This window comes from Lactuca serriola, chromosome 1 (genome assembly GCF_051521515.1).
Source record: "Lactuca serriola cultivar US96UC23 chromosome 1, Lser_US96UC23_V15, whole genome shotgun sequence".
In the NCBI taxonomy this organism is placed as follows: Eukaryota; Viridiplantae; Streptophyta; class Magnoliopsida; order Asterales; family Asteraceae; genus Lactuca; species Lactuca serriola.
Window position 1 is genome coordinate 66,148,037 of NC_136408.1, and position 23,806 is coordinate 66,171,842.

The 23,806-nt window shown below is 34.7% G+C and overlaps 3 protein-coding genes across 5 annotated transcripts; 1 reads left to right on the forward strand and 2 right to left on the reverse strand.

The window, feature by feature from the left end:
• Positions 1-5,433: 5,433 nt before the first annotated feature.
• Positions 5,434-7,373, reverse strand: LOC145090206 (Translin family protein). The gene is made up of 7 exons (XM_079028531.1): positions 6,956-7,373; positions 6,437-6,533; positions 6,231-6,346; positions 6,091-6,132; positions 5,976-6,001; positions 5,757-5,892; positions 5,434-5,663 (listed from the first exon to the last, which is right to left on the reverse strand). Exons 1-7 carry the CDS (start codon positions 7,326-7,328, stop codon positions 5,554-5,556), a joined length of 900 nt encoding a protein of 299 aa, XP_078884657.1. The 5' UTR covers positions 7,329-7,373; the 3' UTR covers positions 5,434-5,553.
• Positions 7,374-10,369: 2,996 nt separating this feature from the next.
• On the forward strand, positions 10,370-14,087 carry LOC145090231 (pollen receptor-like kinase 1). Of its 2 annotated transcripts, none has more exons than XM_079028540.1 (4): positions 10,370-10,662; positions 10,872-12,837; positions 12,918-13,304; positions 13,378-14,087. In XM_079028540.1, exons 2-4 carry the CDS (start codon positions 11,931-11,933, stop codon positions 13,983-13,985), a joined length of 1,902 nt encoding a protein of 633 aa, XP_078884666.1. In that variant the 5' UTR covers positions 10,370-10,662; positions 10,872-11,930; the 3' UTR covers positions 13,986-14,087. The 2 variants fall into 2 exon arrangements, with proteins under 2 accessions (XP_078884666.1, XP_078884672.1); XM_079028546.1 differs by having other exon boundaries at positions 10,883-12,837.
• Positions 13,975-18,535, reverse strand: LOC145090215 (putative white-brown complex homolog protein 30). Of its 2 annotated transcripts, XM_079028536.1 has the most exons (14): positions 18,282-18,535; positions 18,119-18,195; positions 17,732-18,028; positions 17,581-17,644; positions 17,325-17,471; positions 17,199-17,233; positions 17,019-17,092; positions 16,052-16,914; positions 15,652-15,948; positions 15,133-15,555; positions 14,920-15,068; positions 14,547-14,836; positions 14,328-14,458; positions 13,975-14,238 (listed from the first exon to the last, which is right to left on the reverse strand). In XM_079028536.1, the coding sequence occupies exons 1-14, from the start codon at positions 18,533-18,535 to the stop codon at positions 14,085-14,087; spliced, it is 3,255 nt and encodes a 1,084-aa protein (XP_078884662.1). In that variant the 3' UTR covers positions 13,975-14,084. The 2 variants fall into 2 exon arrangements, with proteins under 2 accessions (XP_078884662.1, XP_078884665.1); XM_079028539.1 differs by lacking the exons at positions 13,975-14,238; positions 14,328-14,458 and having other exon boundaries at positions 14,672-14,836; positions 14,924-15,068.
• Positions 18,536-23,806: the final 5,271 nt, after the last annotated feature.

A 23,806-nucleotide genomic window follows, 5' to 3' on the forward strand; every position in this document is an offset into this window, starting at 1 on the left:
TGCAATGCTCCTTCAGTTATCTGGTTTCACAGCATTAGGGCCGGTTCGTTTATGTTGAGTACTTGAGTAGGCGTGAATCACAACGTGCGTAGCCCAAAATTGTTATTGGTGTTCACATATCGGAGGTAACGCTTAACTTTTAGGATAAGGTTACAACTTAGAAAGGTGTACTTTCATCCGTGCAAGCTTCCGCTATTGTTGGAAAGGAGTCTCGCTTATATCGAATTATATAAATTTTCTAAGTGCAAAATAAGATACAGCTAGCTTTTTTGTTTTTTTTTTCCTTTTGTTATGTTTGGCAAAGATATTTAAAAGCTGCTTATGAAATTTTGTTAAATTCTTTCAATTAAATATTCTATTTATTTATTTATTAGTTCTTTATTTTCAAACAGTAATTGTGCTTGAATTTATATATAAATTTAGGATGGTGCTAAAAAACCCTGTAATGATTGGATATGTATTTATGGGTGTGTATGGATGAAATTGGGGCCATGTACACATCCTTAAGTGTTTAACCAAATGCTCATCCTAAACGGATGTAGAAAATCGAATTCCCACCCCCTTAGATTTTAGGCTATTTCCCGGTTCATTCTTAATATATCAACAAAATAAATTCAACTTATGCAAAAAAATAATTTCAAGGTTAATAAGCCATCAAAACTGAGGTTATAATTAGATTGTGTTATATCAATAAAGTTTAACAAACATCAAAATAAGAAATGACGAGTTTGTATACGGACCATTGTAGGAACTAACGATTGGCAAACTCTTGGAATTGGGAACATAATTTAGTATATGGACTATATCTTTGTTGGTCTAATACAGTCTAATACAAATTGATTCATACTTAGTGGACTTAATTCAAATTCAATAAATTTTTCAATATACTTGTGTGTGTGTCATCAAAGCGGGGACGAGGCGAGTTAGGGATTGATATATCCAGCCCCAACCCATCCCCAATTTTAACTTAATGTGGATCTCCGGATACCCATTTTTGCAGGGTATTACCATCCCCAATTGAGGTTGGTCAACTGTGTCCTCTAAATTTAACATAGACAAAACTTCAAAAATGGTCTTTGTGGTTTCTGAAAATCTGAAGTTTAGTCCTTAATTTACAAAAACCTCACGGATCGTCCTTGTGGTTTCAAAACTTTTAACAAATGGTCTTTTTCGTTAACTCTGTTAGCTTTTGACCGTTAAATGAAGAGCATTTCAGTCATTTCACTACTACAGGGACCATTTATGAACTTTTGCCTTATTTTATAAAAAGAAAAATATATAATTATTTAATATAAAGGGGGCCCACCCATCTCTCTCTCTCTCTCTTGTTTTCTTTTCCGTCTCACGAACATCACAACGAAACCAAATATCCACCCACTACTATTTCCCTCTCGTTCGTATCTCACCGGCTGACCAAATTCAGGATTATATTGAATGATCAATGATAATCAGAAAGCATAAGGTGGGGCGAGATGAGTCGAAGTGATGTAGCGGCGGCGGTGGTTGGTAGTAAGTCGGAGACTCCATCAAGTTGATTACAGCTTCTGCAATTGGTGGAGCACTTTGATTTCGATTCACTTCGCTGAGATTTAGTGTTGTTGAATTGGGTTTTCTACTCCTCTCGTGAGGTGTGGAAGACAACAATGGCAAAAACGAGAAAAAAAATGTAAGTGTGGTATATATTTATTCTGTATTCAAGTTTGATTATGTAGGAGGTAAACATCCTCCTGCGTCTTCTTCGTTCTCAGGTTATCGCACCAGAGAAAAAAAAGAAACCGATTTGCGTGGCTTTGAATGTGGAACTCGACTGGAGTTTATTATTTACGAATGGTTTAGGAGGACTTATGGTGGTGGAGTAGCAGCAGCCGCACAGGTGGTGATGGCGGTGATTTGGAACAACGACGGGGGTAGCAGGAGGCCACTCTGGTGGTCTTCGGATGCCCTGTTCTTGCTTCCTTTGACTGTATTCAATGAAGGGAGTGTGGAGAAGGTCACTAAGTATCTTAGGGGTGGTTTTTCAGTGAGAAAGTGTGGTGGCGGGTGATTTTTAAAGCAGCGGCAGGAGGTGGAGTTGGGCAGTAGGAGGTTGCTTCGGTGGCCTTCTGCTTCTTCTTTCTTGCTTAAAATTGCCAGAGAAAACAAATGAGATGAGGGAGAGAGTTATGGTGATCGAAAACAGCAGCAACAAAGCGTTGGGGATGTGCTCTTCATAGCAGTGATGGGTGGGGTGGTGGCAGTTTGGTGGCAGCAAGGTGGATGCCACCTCTTCCTTCCTTTTTCTGGGCAGAAACGGATGAGAGGGAGATGTGAAGTGGTGTTTGGGGTGACGTTTTTTATCAGAAGAGGGAGGTATAAGGGTGGTTTTAGGTGGTGGTTATGGTGGTTTCTTGGTTGTTTAGAGTGTACCCGAGAGAGAGAGAGAGAGAGAGAGAGAGAGAGAGAGAGAGAGAGAGAGAGAGAGAGAGAGAGAGAGAGAGAGAGAGAGAAAAGAAAGAAAGAAAGAAAGAGATGGGTGGGTGGGGCCCCTTTATATTAAATAATTATATTTATTTTTCTTTTTTTTAAATAAGGAAAAACTTCATAAATGGCCCTTGTAGTAGTGAAATGACCAAAATGTCCTTCACTTAACGGCCAAAAGCTAATGGAGTTAACGAAAAAGATCATTTGTTAAAAGTTTTGAAACCACAAGGATGATATGTAAGGTTTTTGTAAATTAAGGACTAAACTTCAGATTTTTGGAAACCACAGGGACCATTTTTGAAGTTTTGTCTTTAACATATATAGTAATAGTTTAGATCAAAGAATCCTAATCCAAACTATATAAGATAATTAATTGATATCATGAGAACCAAACTAACAGGGTCGTCCCAAGACGATTTGAAGCCCTGGGCAAAAACAAAAATGGGGCCCCTTAAAATTTAGTAATGGCAAACAATAATACAATGATGATATGGAGACAAATACATAAGCACTTGTTATTATATAGTATGAAAGAAATTTGAAACGGGTTAAAAGGATGCGAGTTAAATATTAAAACCAATAAACCACTAGGTTAGTAAAAAAACTACTAACAAAGCAAAATAATAAAAGAAACGAACAATCAAACCATTTTGAAAAAACCGTCACTTTGGTGTCTGACCAAACAAATAAAAAGATGAGTGTTTGGAAAAAAAATCACATTTGGAGAAAACTCTAAAATAATTTGAAGAATGACCTATCTAATTGACATGTTAGCATGGTTTTTATAAACAAATATACAGATAGTAATAATTATATATTAACATACCATGCAATGTAGAAAATCTCTTAGCTGGAAAATTATGTTTGATAATGGCTAGAAAAGACTAAAATTATAAATAAAATAAATGTTTGGGTAGTTTGTCAAAAAAAAGGACCATATTAATAACTTGGATGATTTATGAATAACAAAGAAGAATGAAGGGACTATTTTTGTAATTTGAATTCAATTTCGATAAAATGAGGTCGCAAGTTATGAAAGAGAGCAAATGTTGATTATTTATTATTAGTTTTAAAAAGAGAAAGAATGAGCACCTACCTATGCCCTTTACCAGAAGGCTAACCAACTGATCTAGTGAAATTATATGCAATTGTTTAACACACAACATATATATTAAGTATAAAAAAGAATTATTTTTGGGGCCCGAAACCATAACGAGGCCCGGGGCAGTCGCCCACCTTGCCCACCCTATTGGGTCGGCCCTGCAAACTAACAATAAGCATGGAACAAGAATAACAAAATTCTATTAATTTCAGCTTATAAAATATTATTTACTAGGTGTGAGACCCATGTATTATATGGGTTTATTTAAAAAAAAAATTAAATATGAAATTTTAACAATTTGAAAAGTTTGAATTTATAACAAAAATGAGAAAATTTTTGAATTATTAAAATTAATGAGGCTTTAATGTATTGAATACATTACATATATAAACATTTTCTAATAAATACTTTACATATATATATTACCTTACATATTAAATGTGAAATTTTAATTTAATAAAATAAAAAATACAATAAAATTAGAAGTGGAAAATAGAAAATTTAAAAATTCTAGAAAATGTCATGTGTCCAAATAAATGAGAAGAGGACATGTGGCAAAAAACCTTCATTTATTATAGTAGATTTAATTTTTTTGTTGTTGATGTCACACACACACACACACACACACACACACACACACACACACACACACACACACACACACACACATATATATATATATATATATATATATATATATATATATATATATATATATATATATATATATATATATATATATATATATATATATATATATATATATCGTGTCTTATGTTTGTTTGAAGTATTGAAGATACCAAAATATAAAACAAAATATCAAAATTTAATGAGAATACTAAAATAGATATAATAGTGGCAACATTTATCCTTCATAAATATTTTTGAAAAATAAACCGAAAAATATGATTTTCAATATTGTTAATGGATAGGGTGATTACATTCCTACAAATAAATTGTCATTCAATATCCTACAAATAAATTGTCGTTAATAACTAATTGGTTATTTAAGATTAAGGGGGTGTTTGTTTTATCTTTTCATCCAACTTTTAGTCTTTATCTTTTCAAAAAAGTTAAAAATAAGGTAAAAGATGTTTGGGAAAGGAAAAAGATCTTTTAAAACCAACTTTTCAGAAAGAATGAAAATGAGCATTTGGAAAAGTCATGTATCGGTGACTTTATGAACTTTTAAAGCCCTTGACACTTCAATTATTCATATACCCCCCAACTATCACTACCGTAATCAATAAGCCCTTGGAACTTTTAATAATTTTACATGTAAAAGTTAAACCAAACACCTTTTTAAAAACAACTTTTGACTTTTGTTTCTCAAAAACTAATCCAAACACATTTTCAAAAACAACTTTTGTAAAAAATCCTTTTACAAAAAGTTCTTTTGCAAAAAGGACTTTTAAAGGTAAAAAGATATCCCAAACACCCCCTAAGTTATGATAGTATTCGGAATTCACACCATAAAATTCAAAATGTTCATAATAATATTGTAAATATCATATGGGATTTAAAAATTCACAGGTTTGAAAAAACAAAAGAACAATGGAAAATAATAAAACCAAAGATATTATAGTCATTTTAATTTTTGAAGGGACCAAATACGCAACAAAATTAGCTCAAAAAACCACAAATCCAAAAAAGATATGGTTTTGACCAAAACCCGGAAAAAATAAATACCATAGGAACCATTTTTGCAGTTGCCCTTTTTTTTCAAAAGCAAATATAAGGGTAGAGAGAGCGTAGGGAGGGATTGATCACGGTTTGATTCAATTGGCGGTACCACCACTGACCCGCACACTAACCATGTCGACCCCGTCCACCCTTAAGCATCAGTCTAATTCGAATATGAAAACACACAATACAAAACACCATAGACACTAAGATAAGCTACCAAATAAAAAATTGTCCAAAAAACAATTGACCACAATTCACCTACAATCCCCATAATTTAGCACATCCTTTACATATTCCAAAAAGATCTAACTTTCTTGTACACTTTGATCTCCTTCCGCAACACCCTTAGATCCCAACCCTCGGATCTTCACATCATAATAAACCTCTTCAACTTTCCTCAAATCGTACTTCATTCCTGCAAAATAAGATTAAATAAACAGTTAATAACTTAACTGTCAATCTGCCATGACAGGGGTAATTTGGGGATAATGGAAAAACGAAAACACACCATCAAACTTTTTTCGCAAGAAATCATTTCTGAGATTAAGCATGCGAAATGAAGCATGAAGATCAGTTAAAAACTTTAACACCTTTCTAGGGCAATCATAATCCCCTGCTGTCACTTGATTCACCACATACCTAGGCTGCAAAAAACAAAACTACTTGATTATATTTGTTTAAAAAAAACACAGCAAAATATAGTAAGAAAGGATTCTTGATTTCTTACCAATTCATTTGACATAAAGCATATTCCTGTAATAAGAAAATACATTACTAAAATTGCAACAGATTTGAACATGAATACGTATTATTTATATAGAACAATAACATCAGTCACTCACCAGTAAGGTAGTCTTCAACATCAAGGCAAAACTCTGAATTCACTGCATTACCCATCAAAAGCAATTGCATTGAGTGAATTAACACTTTGATGTAAGGTGTTTTATAGATTTGCCAATGATTGTTTAAAAGAAAGACTCACGCTCTAGTTTTTGCTCCATTTCTGTATGGATTAGAAGGCTTCCTGTTTCTAGCCAATGTGTAAAAGCAAGGAGAGAGACTACTTGTTGTGTCTCACTTCGCCAATCACCATGATACCTGTTAGTGAACATTAACAACAAGAAGAAATGATAGTAAGTGGTTATGCAAATTAATAACTGAGTCTTGGTTTAAATTGTCGAAAATCACCTGTAGTATTGGCCAGGGCTTTCACCAACAATTTCTGCAAGCTTACTGAAAAGCTGCTTCAATTTGTCAACATGAGAGTTAACCTTCTCTAGAACCTCTGATTGTAAGAAAGAAAGGGAAAGAATAAGCACAAGTTATATTGATATTACTTCTAGCAGTAGGACCCAAATTGATCATGTATTAACATCAACCGGTTGCTTTCAAACAAAATTGCAATGGCAGCCAAATAGCCACTAAATCCATCTCGTTTTACACATTACAACATCAGTTAGTCCATATTATGATCACATTGCCCGATTGTTTACAGAGAGTTTGCAATGCAGCCAATGACATTTTTCTACCAAAATCGATCCTGTTTTGCAGATGTTAAAACATCATTTAGGTCAATGTATTATCATATTAACATGTTTTTCCTCTCTCTCTCTCTCGGAGTAAACGAGAACGAGACAGGATATGAACATCACATAGGTTAGACAAAGCGGAAGACTGTTTATAATTTCAGAAAATGAAAATTAATACCAGGAATGGGCCGAGATTGATGAACTAGAAGAAGAATGGAGTGCATGATTCTCGTAGTCGAATCAATCTCAGTCGCAACAGCTTTGATGCGGTCACGTAAGTTACCAGATTCTTCTAGACTGAAACGAAACTTATCAAACTGCTTCTCGACAGCAGCGGAAGTAGGGGAGGAGTCACCGGCTGCCATTGAAGTGCAGAAATTGTTGCAGCTAGATGGCCGCCGCGTGACAGTGGTGGTGTAGGAGATCAGTGGAAGAGAAACGGTGGCGGAGGCGTTGCGAAGGAAGAAAGGGGTGCTGGGGTTAGGGTTTAAGGAGCGGTGGGATAGAGCGGTGGCTAATATTAATGCGGTCCGGGAGGCAGACTTCATCATGATTGTTTAATGGTGTTTTGTGCGTGGCCTAATTTTTGCTTTTTACTCTATACTACGCATTAGATATTTGCACATAGTGCTTTATATGTTTACATTTTTGGATATTACCTCAAAAGTGAGACGTGAAATAAACATATGTTTACAAAATCTTTTGAATAACAAAAAAAAAATGTGAAACTTAATATCTAAATGATCAATTTATGATTGTTCCATCTAACAAATGTTTGCTAATTTGTATGTAATAATTCTGTTATGTACGATAATTTATGTTTTAGAAAGGTTATACAAATCATGTTATTATTATATATGACAAAAAAAGTATTGTGTATAAAAATCATGTTATTATTATGTATGACAAAAATAAATACATTGTGTATGAATGAGCTCATACTTTAATAAAGTATCATCTTTTTCCACAAATTACAAAATTGACCATTAAGTTTGCAAGATTTCAAGAAAATAAAAAATCATAATAGCTCTCCACAACACACAAACAAAATATTTTAAAAAAAAATACTTACAAAATTGTGAAGTTTTAAAATTGCTATGCAATTGTGAAATGGTTCTTACATTTTAGAAATGATTGTTCTTTATAATAAAATGTTTGAATAAATTACTAAATCGTATATTTGGTTTACTAAAATTAGGTGTTTAGTCTCTAACTTTTATTTTACACTCACACCATCCATGCATTTCGTTGCATTTTTCGTCCCTAATACATGTAAAAATACTATCTTACCCTTGTCTATTTTTTTAATTTATTAATTTATAACCTAATTAAAAAGATATTTAATAAAAAAATATGGTCCCACCTACATCATCTTTTCCCCCTAAACCTACACTCACCCTCACCCGCAGTTATCTCGATCGTCCCTCTCCTTCCTCTCGCAGAAACCCCTACACACAAAACTTCAGCGACATCCAATGCCTCCCCACTCGCCACCATCAAATTCGTTCATGGAGCCGGAGACGAAGGTGCTCTACCTCCATCTGATTCAACTCAATGGTGGCAAGTCTAAGTGTCCAATGATGCTACCATCGCTGTCGTATTGTGGCATGCCCAATCACCGCCTCCTCTGTCGACATTCACCTCATGCGACCACCATGTGTGTACTAGTTCATAACAGACCTACACAATGACCTTCCTCTAATCTAGAACCCACCTACTCTCTCTATAATTCACGTTTCCTACAGTTGGCTAACCCAATATCCTCGCTGGGACGGTGACATGTGTTTTATCATTTATCTTCTACTTCCTCTACTACTCCTTCAATTTCTTTTTTTGTGTGCGATCCTAACCACCGACTCACTCATCCGCATATCCCCCCTCCCCCTTCTGTCATTTTCAACATATCAGGTATAAATTGGGGGGGGTTTGTTGATTTATTTTTGGTTTCGGGGTTTGTTTTGCTTTTTAAAATCAAAATACTAACTCAATTGGTGTGATGGTGAATAGTGGTTGAATGTGGTTTTGATTTCAATCTATTAAGATAGTGAGGGAACTAAATTTGCAAATCGATGTTTTATTCTATTGTTGCTGTATAGCCCTAACTTTTGACGTTTTTGTCTTCTTTACCTAGTCTTTGATTGTGATTTATAGGTCTGATTACATGGAAGACAGATGCCAATGGAGGGTCATCGGAGAAGACCACCGACGTTGAATGGTGGAAGTGAGATGGGAGGGTGACCGATAATGGAAGTGAGAATGGGATTTGAGTGGGTCCCATTGTCAATACAATTAATTCGTTTTCTATAAATAATATAAAAATAAAAATAAAAATAAAAAAATAATAATAATAATAATATAATAGGCAATATAGTCTTTTAAGTCTGTGAGGGATGAAACATACAACAAAATCTAAACCAGGGGACCATCCAAGTGCAAAAAATATTAAGGCCTAAACACGCAATTTTAGCAAACCAAACCAAATGGACGATTTCATTAATTTATTCAAAAACGTTTTAATACCTTTTAAGGTATTTTGTGTATCTTTTGTTGTGGGTTAGTTTCATAATTTGTAACTTGACTATTTACAAAAATTATGATAATTTTTACGATTAGTAAAAAGAAAATTATAAAAATAGTCATTTTTATTAATCAGTTTGCGGGAAAATAGCAAAAAAAAAATTACAAAAATAGTCATTAAAATCGCAGATTGATTAGGTTTATCTGCGATTCTACCTTCTGACCTACGAATGTACAAGATTTTAAACCGTGGACGTGCATTGAGGTTGTACGTTCACATATGAAAATTGTCCATCTACGAACCTGATTGTCCATCTGTGAACATTGACGTATCCCCATATAAATACCTTTTTTAACACTCATTTTCAAGTTTTTTGTTGGGGGAAAACTCTCTCTACGGGAGCTATGGACATACATATTCTAGATTTTTCTCTACAAACTCTCAGCTTCCATTGGTCACAACGCAGACAAACAAAATATTCACTAATTTTATTACAGAGGTTTTAAAGAAATATATCAAACAAATAACTGTTAAAGTTATAATTTTTTACAAATTTATATATATAATTTGGTAATTTCGTAGTAAAACCAATCATTTTTGTACTAAAAAAAATTAACCGACAAATCATAGATGGATTGCATAGTACATCGCATATTAATTGCAGTTCATCTACGAACATGGGTGAAAATTGGTTTTTATACCCAAAAGAAACTCATAATCCACGAACGTACAACCCTAAATGCACGTTCACGCTTTAAAAGCTTGTACATTCGCGGGTTAGAAGGTCCTGTGGACCTAATCCATCTGCCATTTTAAGGGTTATTTTTGTAATCTTGATTTTTTTGCCATCTTCTATAATTAGCAAAAGTGGTTATTTTTATAATTTTCTCAAAAATGATTATATTGTTAAATAGTACGTTAAAAAGTTATGCATTGAATATCTTTTATTTAAACTGACTAAAATAACAATTAGGAAATAAAAAAAAATAAACTAATAATAATAAATAAAACTATAAAAGTAAATAAATAAATAAATAAAATCATACTATATTTTACATCAATGAAATTGAAGTTTCAAAGTTAAGGGCCACCTTTGAGGAAAAGAAGAGTTTAAGGGTCGACACTCGTGACTCGACATTTAAAAAGCTGATAACAGACTAATCATACCCTTGAAACTAGATCAAACGAAACCGGCGTGATTTTGCCGCCACCGCAAAGCCTGGGCATCGCCAATTCTCGTTCCCGACGAATGGAGACATCTGCACCATCTTCCTCAAAGCCGCGTCAAGCACCTTTTCGTTATTTCTACTGTAACTGCTTCAAACGCTGTTGTCGTTGTTTCTGCTGTTTCTACTCTTACCCTTAAGGTTGTAACCTGAAAACCCTAACTTCTTCTATATGCTAACTTTTATATAGATGTCCACCACTTTAAACCCTAACGTCTGAAATAATCAAATTTCCAAACTTCTAATTGGATTTACCTCTATGTAGATTGGATTAGATGTTCTTAGTTTCACATTTTTGTTTCATATAACATGTGATGTGATACAATTACATTAATTCTGCTTCTCTACAGCTTTAAATCAGGTTGTGGGTACAATTTATTGGGCAAGCAGAAGCAGTTCAATGATTGATTCTGAAGAGGGTACCTTTTCTTCTATTACTTGATCATGTAATATAGTAAATAGTAGAAAAAGATGGGTAGCACTTAGCAGCCATTGAAAGGTAGTTGCTTAAGTCTAAGATAGGTTATGTATATGAATCGTTAAACACTGTGTGGAATGGGAAGGGAGAATAGCTGAAAAAAAAATCCTTTTTGTTTATAAACTAACTGATAATTAATTAGGATTATTTTATAAAAATTAGCGGATGACAAATCAGAATTGAATTCTATAATATTTTTATACACTTAAATCATGAAGTCTGTAATAATATATACTTAAATCATATAAAGTTATTTATTTCGTAACAACAAGAATATTCAGACAGTAGTTTACATTATCAAAATTTATGTCTCTTGTAAAGCTGGACAACTTGCTGTTGAAAATTGAAAGTTGATTACAAAGAGAAAAACCCAACAAGAAACCAAAGGATTCCAACTAAGATTTCAAGTCAAGCAAAGCTGTTAACCGCTTCTTTGTAATTAATTTCTTTCATTAATTAATTATTTTCCGCGTCATTTTCAACACCACGTGAAATCCAATTTTATCCAATATTACTGTAAAACCTTTTTTTTAGATGATAATACATTAAGAATAGTATCACATTGATACAAGATAAATTTTCAAACATTATATAAGAACATTATTTTTAATCATCTTTTTATTTCTTTGAATAAATCAAAATTTACAACCTATTCATCTATTGTCTAAAAAACCTTTTATCTTATTTCAAAAAATTTCCAACCGGAAAAGATAAAATATTCATCTATTGTCTAAAAGATCCAATTAACACTCAAATATTCTTTTCTGAAAGATCCAAAAAAACAAATGGGAAAAGATAAAATATTCATCTATTTTGCATTGTATCGTACGTTGTTAAACAAGTCATTATAAGTTGTAATTATATTAATTTGTGACAATGCTAAAGATGGTTCATTGGTTGACACGTTAAAATAAGGTATCACTTTCCTTCCATGTCTTTCATAACGATACATTCTTCAACACACAATTATCCTCCCCAATCTCAACTCCCACCACCATCCTCCGTTCACCACCACCCTGCAGCCACCATGGTTCACATAGCAAGATTTTACCAAGTTCTCATAATTCAACTCATGCTTACCATGTTCATGTTTGTTAAGTCAGACATAGTAACACGTGAATTCTACGATGAGGAGAGGAATTCGTTGATTCCGTTCCGGGACTCTATGAAGTCCAATTTCAATTTACATGGAAACTGGACTGGTCCGCCGTGTCGGACCAATATGAGCAGGTGGATGGGAATTGGGTGTACCAATTCCCATATAACTCACCTGACTCTGGAATCCATAAATTTATCAGGATCACTCCCGGTTGCATTCCTACAAAACATCACCTTCTTATCGAAACTCAACTTAAACAACAATTCCATTTCCGGAGACCTTCCAACCCTCACCAATCTTACGAATCTGGAATCCGTATTCCTTTCCGGTAATCGTTTTTCCGGTCCCATTCCATCGGACTACCTTGACCTCCCGAAGCTCACTACACTCGAGCTTCAGGAGAACGAAATCACAGGCACAATTCCACCTTTCAATCAGGAATCATTAACTTCTCTCAATTTGTCATACAATAAGCTTTCTGGACAAATCCCGGAAACAAAAATCCTACAAAGATTCGGAATCAGTTCATTCGATCACAACACAGGGTTATGTGGAAAGCCTCTGGAAACACCATGCCCTTTTTCTCCACCTCCAAAAGACAAGAAGAAAACTCTTAAAATATGGAGTGTTGCTTTGATTGCTGCTGCAGCAGCAATCGTGCCATTTTTTGTGATTTTGCTTTTGTTTTGTTGTTACAAAAGATTTCAAGAAAAAGCAGCTAAGAAACAGGAGGTCATTGGTACGTAATACGTTAAATATATAGTGCATGTCATGTGTTCGATGAAATTCCTGTAAAGCTGATGAATCGTATATGTACAGAGGAAAATCCTAATGAAGGTGTCGCTAAAGCTCAATGGTCGCGAAGCACAGATGATCCTGAAAAAACGAAAGATTTGGAGTTTTTTGACAAACATAAGCCGGTTTTTGACTTGGATGATTTGCTGAGGTCATCAGCTGAAGTACTCGGGAATGGAAAACTAGGCACCACCTACAAGGCGACATTGGAATCGGGTATGGTTGTTGCTGTAAAAAGAATGAAAGAGATGAATTCCTTGAGCAAAAAGGAATTCATACAACAAATGCAAATACTCGGAAAGTTAAAGCATCAAAACCTAGTAGAGGTTGTTTCCTTTTACTACTCCAAAGAAGAAAAGCTAATCATTCACGAATTCATCCAAAATGGAAGCCTATTCGAGTTATTACATGGTTCGTATCTATCTATCTGTCTGTCTATCTATCTGTTTATATAACTCTATCTGATAGTTGTTGAAATGTGTAGAAAATCGAGGGTTTGCGAGAGTACCACTTGAATGGACAACAAGGGTAGAAATCATGATGGATGTTGCAAAGGGTTTAATTTTCTTGGAACAATCTCTATCTTCACAAAAGGTGGCTCATGGAAACCTAAAATCGTCAAATGTACTTATCAACTTTACAGAAGAAACCGAAAGCGTACAAGCCAAGCTCACGGATTATGGCTACTTTCCACTTTTACCCTCGCAAAGATCATCTGAGAAACTTGCGATCGGGAAGTGTCCCGAGTTTGTGGAAGGGAAGAAGATGACAAACAAAGCTGATGTTTATTGTTTTGGGGTTTTGCTATTGGAGGTGATTACAGGGAAAGTACCAGGGGATAATGATAATAATAACCACGAGGATCTTTTAGATTGGGTTAGAGGTGTTTTGAATAGCGACTGGTCAATGGACATATTTGACTTGGAAATATTAGGAGAAAAAGAAAGGCATGAAGATATGTTGAAGCTTGCTGAGTTAGCACTTGATTGTACTCACATTTCACCTGAAAGAAGACCTAAAATGACCCAAATTTTAATCAGATTACAAGAAATCCATCAATCCCAAGTCGTCAACATAGAGGTTAACTCATAAAATGGGTTCTACTCTTAGTATGATATTCGTTTCAATCATGTATCTATTTAAAAAAAAATGTGAAAAGAAGGATTGTACAAATTACAAAGGTTTTTTCGGCTATCTCTGTCTAGTAAGCAAACAAGTGAAAGCTATAATACGTGTACCTAAACCAGTAGCAATAAGTAAACATAAACATTTGTTCGAGTTATGAATATCATAATCATAATGCTTCAATGCAGCACATCGCGTCATCAACCACACACCATTGTACCTGAAAATTTACATTTTAGTTTATGCACTTAGTGTTAAAATATTATTATCTTATAACGTAATTAATGTCTAGAGAACAATAGAACATACTCTTTTGCATTTGCAATAATAAAAGCTTCCAAAGCCCATTTTGGAAACACAAATGGTGTTATAACCGAAACAGCAGAATTTTTGCTCTGATTCGCGATTAGGGTTAGAACAACAGGAAGAAGCACAGACCACTGTAGAGAGAAGAATATTATTTATTAAATTATTAATTTATTATTATTTTTTTTTTTGATAAAAGTGGTGTTGATAAATGTTACATACCAATTGGGCTTGACTAAACTGGAGGGAGATGGCGAGGGTATAGGCTATGCCGGTTACACAATAAACAAGGCAGACCAAAACTAGATAATTTGACCCGAAGCTTGATCTTGGATAGTTGAAGAAATAGAATAAACAAAGATAAACTAAAGGCTTCATCACTGTATTTATATGGTCCATTGTATCTTTTGATAGAAAATACGATAAACTGTTCATCCCACTAGAGCTTTCCCTTTTATACTGTAGTTTATCCAGTGAAAATGTTCTCAAAGCTCCAATCATGCATAACAGTGCTACAAATTTAAGATTAATCCAAATTAAAAGTTTGTTAAAATCAATTCAAATTCAAATTCGTTTTTTGTTTTTCACCACTTACATACAGCAATGACTGTGTACTGATAACCAGTAGCACCGAATGTGTCGTCTGTCACTTTCGCCATTGTTCCTAAGCATGTTCCCGCCAGCAAAAGAATCAGATAATCTGCAGCTTGTACTCTTCCCTCACGTAATCGTTGCCGGAAAACCCTAAATTTCATACGCACAAGTTAAAAGTGAACGGAAAAATATTATAAATTAACTAATCACTCACCTTTCGAGGTAATACTTATACTGCGTTAAAACTCCGGGAGTTACTCTGCCGGATAAATCTGGAGTTCTGAAGAAATTATACGTTGGAACATCTCGCTGGATTTCACTGGTTTTGGCTTCGGGATTTGAAGGTGGAGGTGAAGAAGAAGAACTTTGATCGCAGAGATGTAACATATCAGGGGGTACTCTGTATCCGTTATGTAGCATCCATCTTACCGGAAGTTGCTGAGCTGTCACGCCGCCGTTTGGCTTTATCATACCTTCGAGAATATCGATTAAATAATCTGGTGTATTTACACGCTCCGGTATCGTAATCCCTAACCCTGCGAAATACTCTTCCACCTTTTTCACAGGTCCATGGTAGACTGTAATTCCGCCTTTCGCCAGAAGTATCAAGTCGTCAAACATCTTGTACAACGAGTAACTGAAGAATTAAAAGGAATTAAAATCCGGTGAGTTTTTCGCCGGAAGTGTGAGATGGAGAATTTTCCGGCGAACTTACTTACTTATTTTTACTTACCTTGGTTGGTGAACGACCATGCTGATGTTAACACCTTCAAGAGCTTCACGACGAAGAGCTCTAAGAAGCAAACTGGAAGATGAACTATCGAGACCGGATGTCGGTTCGTCTAATATCAACAACGAGGGTTCCATCACCATTTCCAATCCGACGTTTACTCGTTTCTTTTGTCCTCCGGAAATCCCTCTCTTTTCCACTGTTCCAACTGTGGAATTGCGTATTCCCTGGAGTCCTAATGACTCGATTACTCTTTCGATTATAAGAACTTTATCATGTTTTGGCAAGTCAGCGGATAGTCTTTAAAAATTCAAGAAAAAAGTCAAAATTAGTCAACTGGTCAAACTATAAAGGTGCTAGTTCAGTAGTTTCTGATTCTCTCTCTAATCTAAAGACTGCATACCTACAGCGAGCACTGAATCGGAGATTCTCTTCCACTGTCAAATCGCCATGAACGATGTCATCTTGGGGGACAAAACCGACGATTTTCTTGTAAGAATGAATGGATTCGTTTTTTCCGTTGACCAGAATCATCCCCGACATGGTGCATCCAGTTATCTTTCCGGTGAGAGCAGAGAGGAAGGTGGTTTTTCCGGCGCCGGAAGGACCCATGACTGCAGATATTCTCCCCGGCATAATTTTGCCACTAACAGATCTCATAATATATCTCTGTTTCCCTTTCAGAGTCAAAGTCAACTCCTGGAAAGCAATCTCAATCCGAGGTCTTTTCCTGATATCATCACCTTTCCGTTGTGCCATGGAAAGCAATCCCGAAAACGTCATGTTCTTATTCATCTCCTCCATTTGCTTCTCCTTCTCGATTTGACCATACGCGTATTTATATATTTTGCTTTTCGTGTGAAGATCTTTCTTCGTTTTCCCCTTTTTCTTCGTCGCATCTTCCAAACCGAACCAACTGTTGTCGTCATTGTTGTTGCTGGATCCATCGTCCATCGACTCCAACATTTCGGTGAGTTTCGTTGTTTCCTTTTTACTTCCGATTGAAAAGGGATTGGGGATTTTCGGTTTTGAATCGTGTCTTGCACTTGTTCTTCTTGAAATGGTTTTTGACAGCTGTTGTTGTAACCCTAATAAATCTGAGGATTTGGCCATTTCTTTTGCAGCTTGCCATCTTTCTCTCGCTTGAACTGTTTCTCGAACGTGTTTCGCTGCTGCTTCTCGGGATTTTGCCTGTTTTTTGTAGCGAGTTGACATGAGTTGGTCTGAGCAATTATACACGATAATTAGTATAGCCGTCAACAAAACCTACAAAAACAAAAATGAAAATGCAACTAGTTTAATTATTATTATTCTCAATTTTTTGAAAAAATAACTACCTTTTGATAACAAATAAGAGATCAATTACTTACAATGAGCATGATTCCGAAAGCCTTCATGCTTGGAATATTTGTCTCTTTCTCACACCTTGATCCAGCAAAACAAACTGCACAAATATCATATGTTAGATCATAGGAGTAATTCACAAAATAACAAATCTGTAACGAATATAATATATAATATGATAATATGATATTATGAATGGAACTCACGCTTGCTTTTAACAGAGCCCATCCTGCAGTAACGCCTGCAACCAAACAAAAACTTACATGTCATCAAGAAAATCTTGTTATCAAAGAACATAAAATTCAGTGAAGGGTGTGAATGTACAATAATACCCTTTGGGGCAAGGGATTTCCTTAATTGTCGTTGGACAATAATGCCCTGGCGCACAAAACATGTCACTACCCATCTGTACAGGACCCCACATATCAGCCGCTCCACAAGTGTAATTTGGCTTTCCTGCAGGTTGTTGGTAGTGGTATCTGAAAATTTTCTCTACCCATTTATGTCTTAGTAATCCATATAAACCATAATCAAATCTTAAAAACTATAAGAAAAGAATTCCAAAATAGCATATAATATATAACTTACGGATCACAAATTCCACTTTTTTTATTCAGCTTTGCAACAGGACAATATGCACCCAAAGGGCATGCTTCAGTCACAAATTGACAGACATTTGTCAATAACAAGCAAAAAAAGTACATTTTTTTATGAAGAAAATGGTGAATTAGACTCTTACGTATCATGCAAGTGAGACCTTGAGGACAGAAAAACCCTTCACAACATGGTTGACTGTTATCTGTTCTGAAAGGGATTTTACGTGGATCTGTCTCATTGAATTCATATTTCTGGCCTGGATTTACAGCGCTAGCCCATCCTGCCTCACATCCTCTTGTCCATGATGTCAGATTACAGTTTCTGTTAGGGTCCAAGAAATGAGCTTGTGAAATGCTTTTTGTGGAATCATCGACTTCTTTTATAAAACTTGTGAAGTATACTCTAAGTTCAGCTGCTGTACATAATCTCTTTGCAAGATCTGTTTTTGAAGCTATTATTAGTATGCATAATTGCATATAGTGGATGTATCATGTATGTAAATTGCAAAGGGTTTGTTTGTACTTTGTACCTTTGAACTTCACTTGACAATTTGTGAAGAATTGGTCTTTGCCTTCGAAGTTGAAAGCTCCGTTTATGTCTTTGTCCCTAGAACATAATGGAAATTGTGAACATACGAAGTGGAATGTGAAATTGGAGGAGATTGTGAGTGGTGCATATTACTCGATACTCACACATCTTCAGTGCAATAGTGTAGGGTTCTTTGGATTGAAGTTTTGTATCTCCTAATCGACTTGTTGAATTGTTGAGAAAGGAAATTTGAAAACAATGGGGCAATTCTAGGTCGTTTATTGTTCGCAGGAGGATCATAGGGGTCGTCTTGACAACGAACACAGCGTGGCAGATAACCCGAAACAACGAGAATGAGGATCAAACATCCGATCGAAGAGGTGATTGCCCTCTTCTCTCCATTCATCTTCTCGTGCATACTGCAATCGGAATCATGACTTCTTTTCCCGGGAAACAAAAAACGAGGAATTAGTTTGGGGAGGAATAGGGAATCAATCACCGTGTTTCTGTTTGTTCGAATTATTCAGGTTTTAGGTTGCGAAATGGGGATTGGGGATAAGTCTTGAAGATGATGAACCCACGAAATTTTGACCAGAGGTTGAATGATTTTGAGTTGAATTGACAAAAGAGGAGGACGTTGGTCAATGGAGGTGTGTTTGTTGTTGAGAAGATTGGTGATGGATTGAGAATCGAGAGGGAGGCCATGGTTTTTGGCGGAAGAGATGGTTAGGAGAAAGGTGAGGCGACAAGCCAGGGATCTGGAGGGATTCGCTGATTCAAGTGACCACCATTTTATACGTGTGTGGTAAATCAGCTTTTTTTTTTTTTTTTTTTTCTTTTGGTTTAAACTTTAGGAAAAATTTCATACTAGCCTTTGCAAACATTAAATTAAATATTACGTATATATCATTCCAATATATAATAACAATAACGTAAATATTCTTCTTAGCCTATTAAACTTGCATTTATATCCTATCTTATAATTTATTGAGATATAAATCAATTTAATACCAAAAATATATTTAAAAATAAAAAGTATATATAAATCTACCAAAATACTCTTTGTAAATTATATCCCAAATTAAATATTGTTACTTTTTGCTAAAAATTGTTAATTAGAGGCAAAATTAAGTCTCGAACCAAAATACACTATGTGCTGCCTGAATAAATTTCTTCATTGACCTCATAATGTCATACATGCGATTTCATTACCGGCAGTGGATAGTATGCGTTGTATATGAGAATTCCGTAAGTCAAAAATACTTTCTGATATATGACCATTTTAAATATAAAAGACTATTAAAGTTTCCAAGTTGCCGGTTATGTATGTATGTATAACGAATCTATTGAAGTATGTACATTAATTAACGTGCATCACGATTATTTGTGAGAGCATATGGTATGGGCACCTTGAAGTGGTGTTATAACAAGAAGCAACAAGATGAGGGAGTGGTGTTCATTATGTTATAACACCATGTTAAGAGGAGAGAGATAGGGAGAGATAATTTGGCAGCCAATAGGTGATCACGTTTCTTCTTGTCATGGAGACAACAAGAAGCAGCACAACAAGATGCAACAAGGAGGGGGGACAATGTTTTTGATGTTATAACGGCATTATAGGTTGTCAACTCAGCCACAACAAGAAGCAACATAACCCACGATGTATGCTATGAGGTTTCAATTGTTTAACAAGGCTTAACTTGCATATTGTAACTAATGATTATTTGGATTTTGACGTGTTCGACAGGGTTTTGTAAATCATATGTTTGAGGTTTTTCTTTATTTAATTAGGTTTAATGTTAATTGGATTCATTTAGTTCTATTATCTAATAATTTGGAAAGGATATTTTAGTACATTCATGTTTTATTTTGATTTTTAAATATATTTTAAGGTATTAAATTGATTTATACCTCATTAAATTACTAGATTTAATTAAGTTAATAATGATATATATGTAATTATAAACTTTAAGATGATAAATATGGGTATTAAATTGATTTATACATCATTAAGATAATAATGATAAATGTGAGTTTAATAAGTTAATAATGATATATATGTAATTATAAACTTTACAAGGATATAGACGTAATATTCAATTTTTGCAAGGACCGTATATGAAATAAAAGTTTAATTTCAGGAACGTATATGAAAAAAAGTTCAATATGAGTAATTTAACTATTTTTTTCGTGTTATTTTAATTTTTTTTTTTTTTGAAAATGACCACTTGATCCGAAATGGGGTATTTCGGACCCAATTTTATATTCAGTAATCGGGTAATAGATCCGAACCGGTAATATGGTTCTCCTATAAGTACCATTTAACCTCGTTTCGAACTAGATTTCGTCATTTGTTTCGGATTACCCGACATCCCATTTCGAACACTTTTAAAATTAAAAATGTCTTCTGATAGCAGCAATGAGATGTAGTTTTTGTATGTACGTTTCTATTTTGTTTATAATTATATGTCTTTATTTTAGATTATACGTTAAAGCATGTTTAGTTTATGCAATTATATAAGTATTATAGAGTTTCTATCGTGTTAAGACAATTATAGGATTACATGTACTTATACATGTATACTATATCAAAAATTGCTATAAAAATCATCATTTTCACTAGTCTTGAACATATTCGGAATCCGAAAAGCATGTCTGGAATACTTAGAACTCTCTGGAATACAAGGAACCGATTCCAGAATTTTGGTCCATAATTTATGGTTCGGACTTGCGTTCCAGAATTTATGGTTCGGACTTGCGTTCCGAAACATACATACAAAAATGTCTAATTAATTATTCTTTTGATTGTAGTACGATTTTGTAGTAACATACAAAGTTGTTACTACAACATGCAAGCCTGAACTTGGGCACGAAATCATGACACATTTACAAAACAGACCAGTTTGTGGGGTCATGTTTAGGCAATCATGTTTTGGTGATTACGTGAACATGCCAATGGGTATCGAATGTCACCCTTTACTATGTCATTATCTTATGTGCAAGGAATTTACTACTTTTGATCCAATTAACCTAAAAGCGTTTATATTTCCGGTTAGCGACTATCATGTTTGCTTTGACAGGAAAGCATTATGCTTGGTCACCGGTTTGCGGTTCGGAGAGTATTTCCCTCCTAGTTTTGGTTTTGCAGAGTTCAGAGAACGTATGTTTCCATTTGTGTCGCTTTCACGTTCGGTAAGTATGAATGACCTTATGCATATGTTCAATAACTTACTTCATCAATTAAGTAATGAAGACATGGTGAGAGACTCCCTGTTGTATATACTAGAGCACGGATTTTTGGGGAAATACCCTCGACAACCAGTTACTAATGAACGCATGACACTTGTCTATAATTTAAACAAGTTTAACAGATACATAGTTTTTTTACACACATTATAGCAAAATGATACATATACTTATTAAGTGCAATTTTTGACATAGGTACTCATGGGGCAGAGTGATATGGGATTTCACTTACAAAGAGATGTGTACTGTGTTTGATAAGATTAAAGACCATTTGAGCCCGAATACGCCAAGAGTCGACAGTAGACACACATATACTCTACAAGGATTTGTCTATGCATTTAAGGTATGTACACTATGTTTAATAAGAGTTTTTAAGCAACAAGTATTGTAATTTTGTTAAGTTGGTAAGTTGTTTGACATCTTAATTTTGTAGATTTAGATCATGGAGACATTTCCCAACAGTAGGATAGTTGGTTCCCCTATACCAAGTGTTATCCCTCGGGCAGTTTCATACCCTAGGATGAGGCGTTTGCAGTCACCTGACTGTCAACGTATTCTCGATGTTACTAATATATGTAGTTTATGATGGGTTTTGGCCATATGAACATTCCTATGTGCACATGCAAACCCTAATGCTTGGATCTAGGTTTCTCTAATTAAACATGCATTGAATCCAAGACTTCTAATGGCTAATTGAGTATAAGAACTATACAAAAAAATCAAAGTTAGAAGCTTACCTCAAAACACTTGTTTGATCTTCTTGTTCTTGGAGCTCTAGAGTCACAAATGTCACTCCTCTAATGGCTTACAAACACCAACTAGCAAGAGGATTATTTGAGAGAGGGGAGAGGGATTAGAAATCGGCCAGGGTTTCTTTGCTTTAGCAGAGGTGCTGATTTCCCTTGCCCTAGGGTTCTATTTATAATTGTAAGGCTCCTAGGGTTTCACCCTTAAACCCTAGTTGGATAATCTTTCCTTAAAGCAATCCAAATCCTTTCCATGATAAGTCCTTGGACGATTTGTGGCTTATCCCAAGCCCTAGAAATCGTCCAACCCTATCCAAGAAGGATTTACAACCCAAAGTGTAACTATCAAACAATTGACAGTTTATACCCTCTTATTTAATTAATCTCTTTAAGTCACCAAATTAATTCTAATTAATTTATGACTTATATTAATCAAATAACAATATTATTTTTCATTATATTATTCTCATAATATATCAATAATATTTATTCTCTCATAATAAATCATCCTGTCAAGTTGCTATGGTGAAGGCAACCCAAAAGGACCATGTACAATCGGGTCAAATACTTGCCTAATATAGTTGCAGCCTTAGACACTATTCCAACAGTCTCCCACTTGGATAAGTCTAGTAACTATATGCACAAGTACAATTCGATTTGCAATCGTAGCTCTCAAAGACGCTGTCAAACTCTGATCTAATCAATCTTGTCCTTTAGATAAGGGATCGTACAGTCCTCTGTTAGATATCATGCTGACAATTCTATGGAATAATTAGTCTAGCATTTTGGTTTCTCGATCTCCGATTTATTTGACATAGAACTTAATCGAACACATCAATTCAGTTCTGACTGGGCCCGACACATAAGTCAAATCAAATTATCGAGCGGCCGAGATATCGCTTTTATCCTCTTCGGATAAAAGTTACAGATAAACTTCGACTTATATGCATTTACTTATTCATTAATCAACTATACACAACAATGCGTTTTATAACACCGAGTTACTGATGCGTTTTCGCATTATCAATGTATAACCAATTAACAAATAACAAACCATATATCTAGGTTTTAAGACTATATGATATTATCGTCTTGCGATCACCCTTTTATATCATATTCCATAAGGTGATTCCAGCAAGCGCGGGTTTGTTCCAATGCTCAAAAATAGTTCATAAGCACTCACGAATGTTGCAACAACCCTTTGCTATGTCTAAAACCATTTAGACAATCTACACACCAATTCATGACAATCTTCATTCATATCTACTTCCAACATATGAACGATTGTGGACAATTTGAATAATTCGATTATTCTTAATAAACTCAATTATTCTGGAAGTCAAAACATGCAAAATGAAACAATAGTAAACAATTAACATAAGACAGTAACATTACTCATAAATAATACTCTTTTATTTAATCTTCAAATGTTAATTACATTTATCTATTACACGTTTCTACTACTATCTAATCTATGCTAATATCATCCTTCAGCCCAATACTCCTAGCATGCTGCAAGTGCTTAACCCTACTCAATCCATTCGTAAGCGGATCTGCTGGGTTATCTTCCGACGATATCCTCTTTACTACGAGTTGTCCTTCTTCTACACGATTTCTAATAAAGTGATATTTTATGTCGATGTGTCGAGATCTACCATGATCCCTTGGTTCCTTGGTCAAGGCAACTGCTCCTTCAT

Excerpts from the sequence above, each read along its gene's own strand:
- LOC145090231 (XM_079028540.1), top strand. The coding sequence starts at position 11,931 with ATGTCTTTCATAACGATACATTCTTCAACACACAATTATCCTCCCCAA. Across the intron at positions 12,838-12,917 it reads TAAGAAACAGGAGGTCATTG|AGGAAAATCCTAATGAAGGT; the intron begins GTACGTAATACG and ends GTATATGTACAG. Across the intron at positions 13,305-13,377 it reads CCTATTCGAGTTATTACATG|AAAATCGAGGGTTTGCGAGA; the intron begins GTTCGTATCTAT and ends TGAAATGTGTAG.
- LOC145090215 (XM_079028536.1), bottom strand. The coding sequence starts at position 18,535 with ATGCACGAGAAGATGAATGGAGAGAAGAGGGCAATCACCTCTTCGATC. Across the intron at positions 18,196-18,281 it reads CACTATTGCACTGAAGATGT|GGACAAAGACATAAACGGAG; the intron begins GTGAGTATCGAG and ends ATTATGTTCTAG. Across the intron at positions 16,915-17,018 it reads CTTTCGGAATCATGCTCATT|GTTTTGTTGACGGCTATACT; the intron begins GTAAGTAATTGA and ends TTGTTTTTGTAG.
- LOC145090206 (XM_079028531.1), bottom strand. The coding sequence starts at position 7,328 with ATGATGAAGTCTGCCTCCCGGACCGCATTAATATTAGCCACCGCTCTA. Across the intron at positions 6,133-6,230 it reads AATGGAGCAAAAACTAGAGC|TGAATTCAGAGTTTTGCCTT; the intron begins GTGAGTCTTTCT and ends TGGGTAATGCAG. Across the intron at positions 5,893-5,975 it reads GCTTTATGTCAAATGAATTG|CCTAGGTATGTGGTGAATCA; the intron begins GTAAGAAATCAA and ends TGTTTTTTGCAG.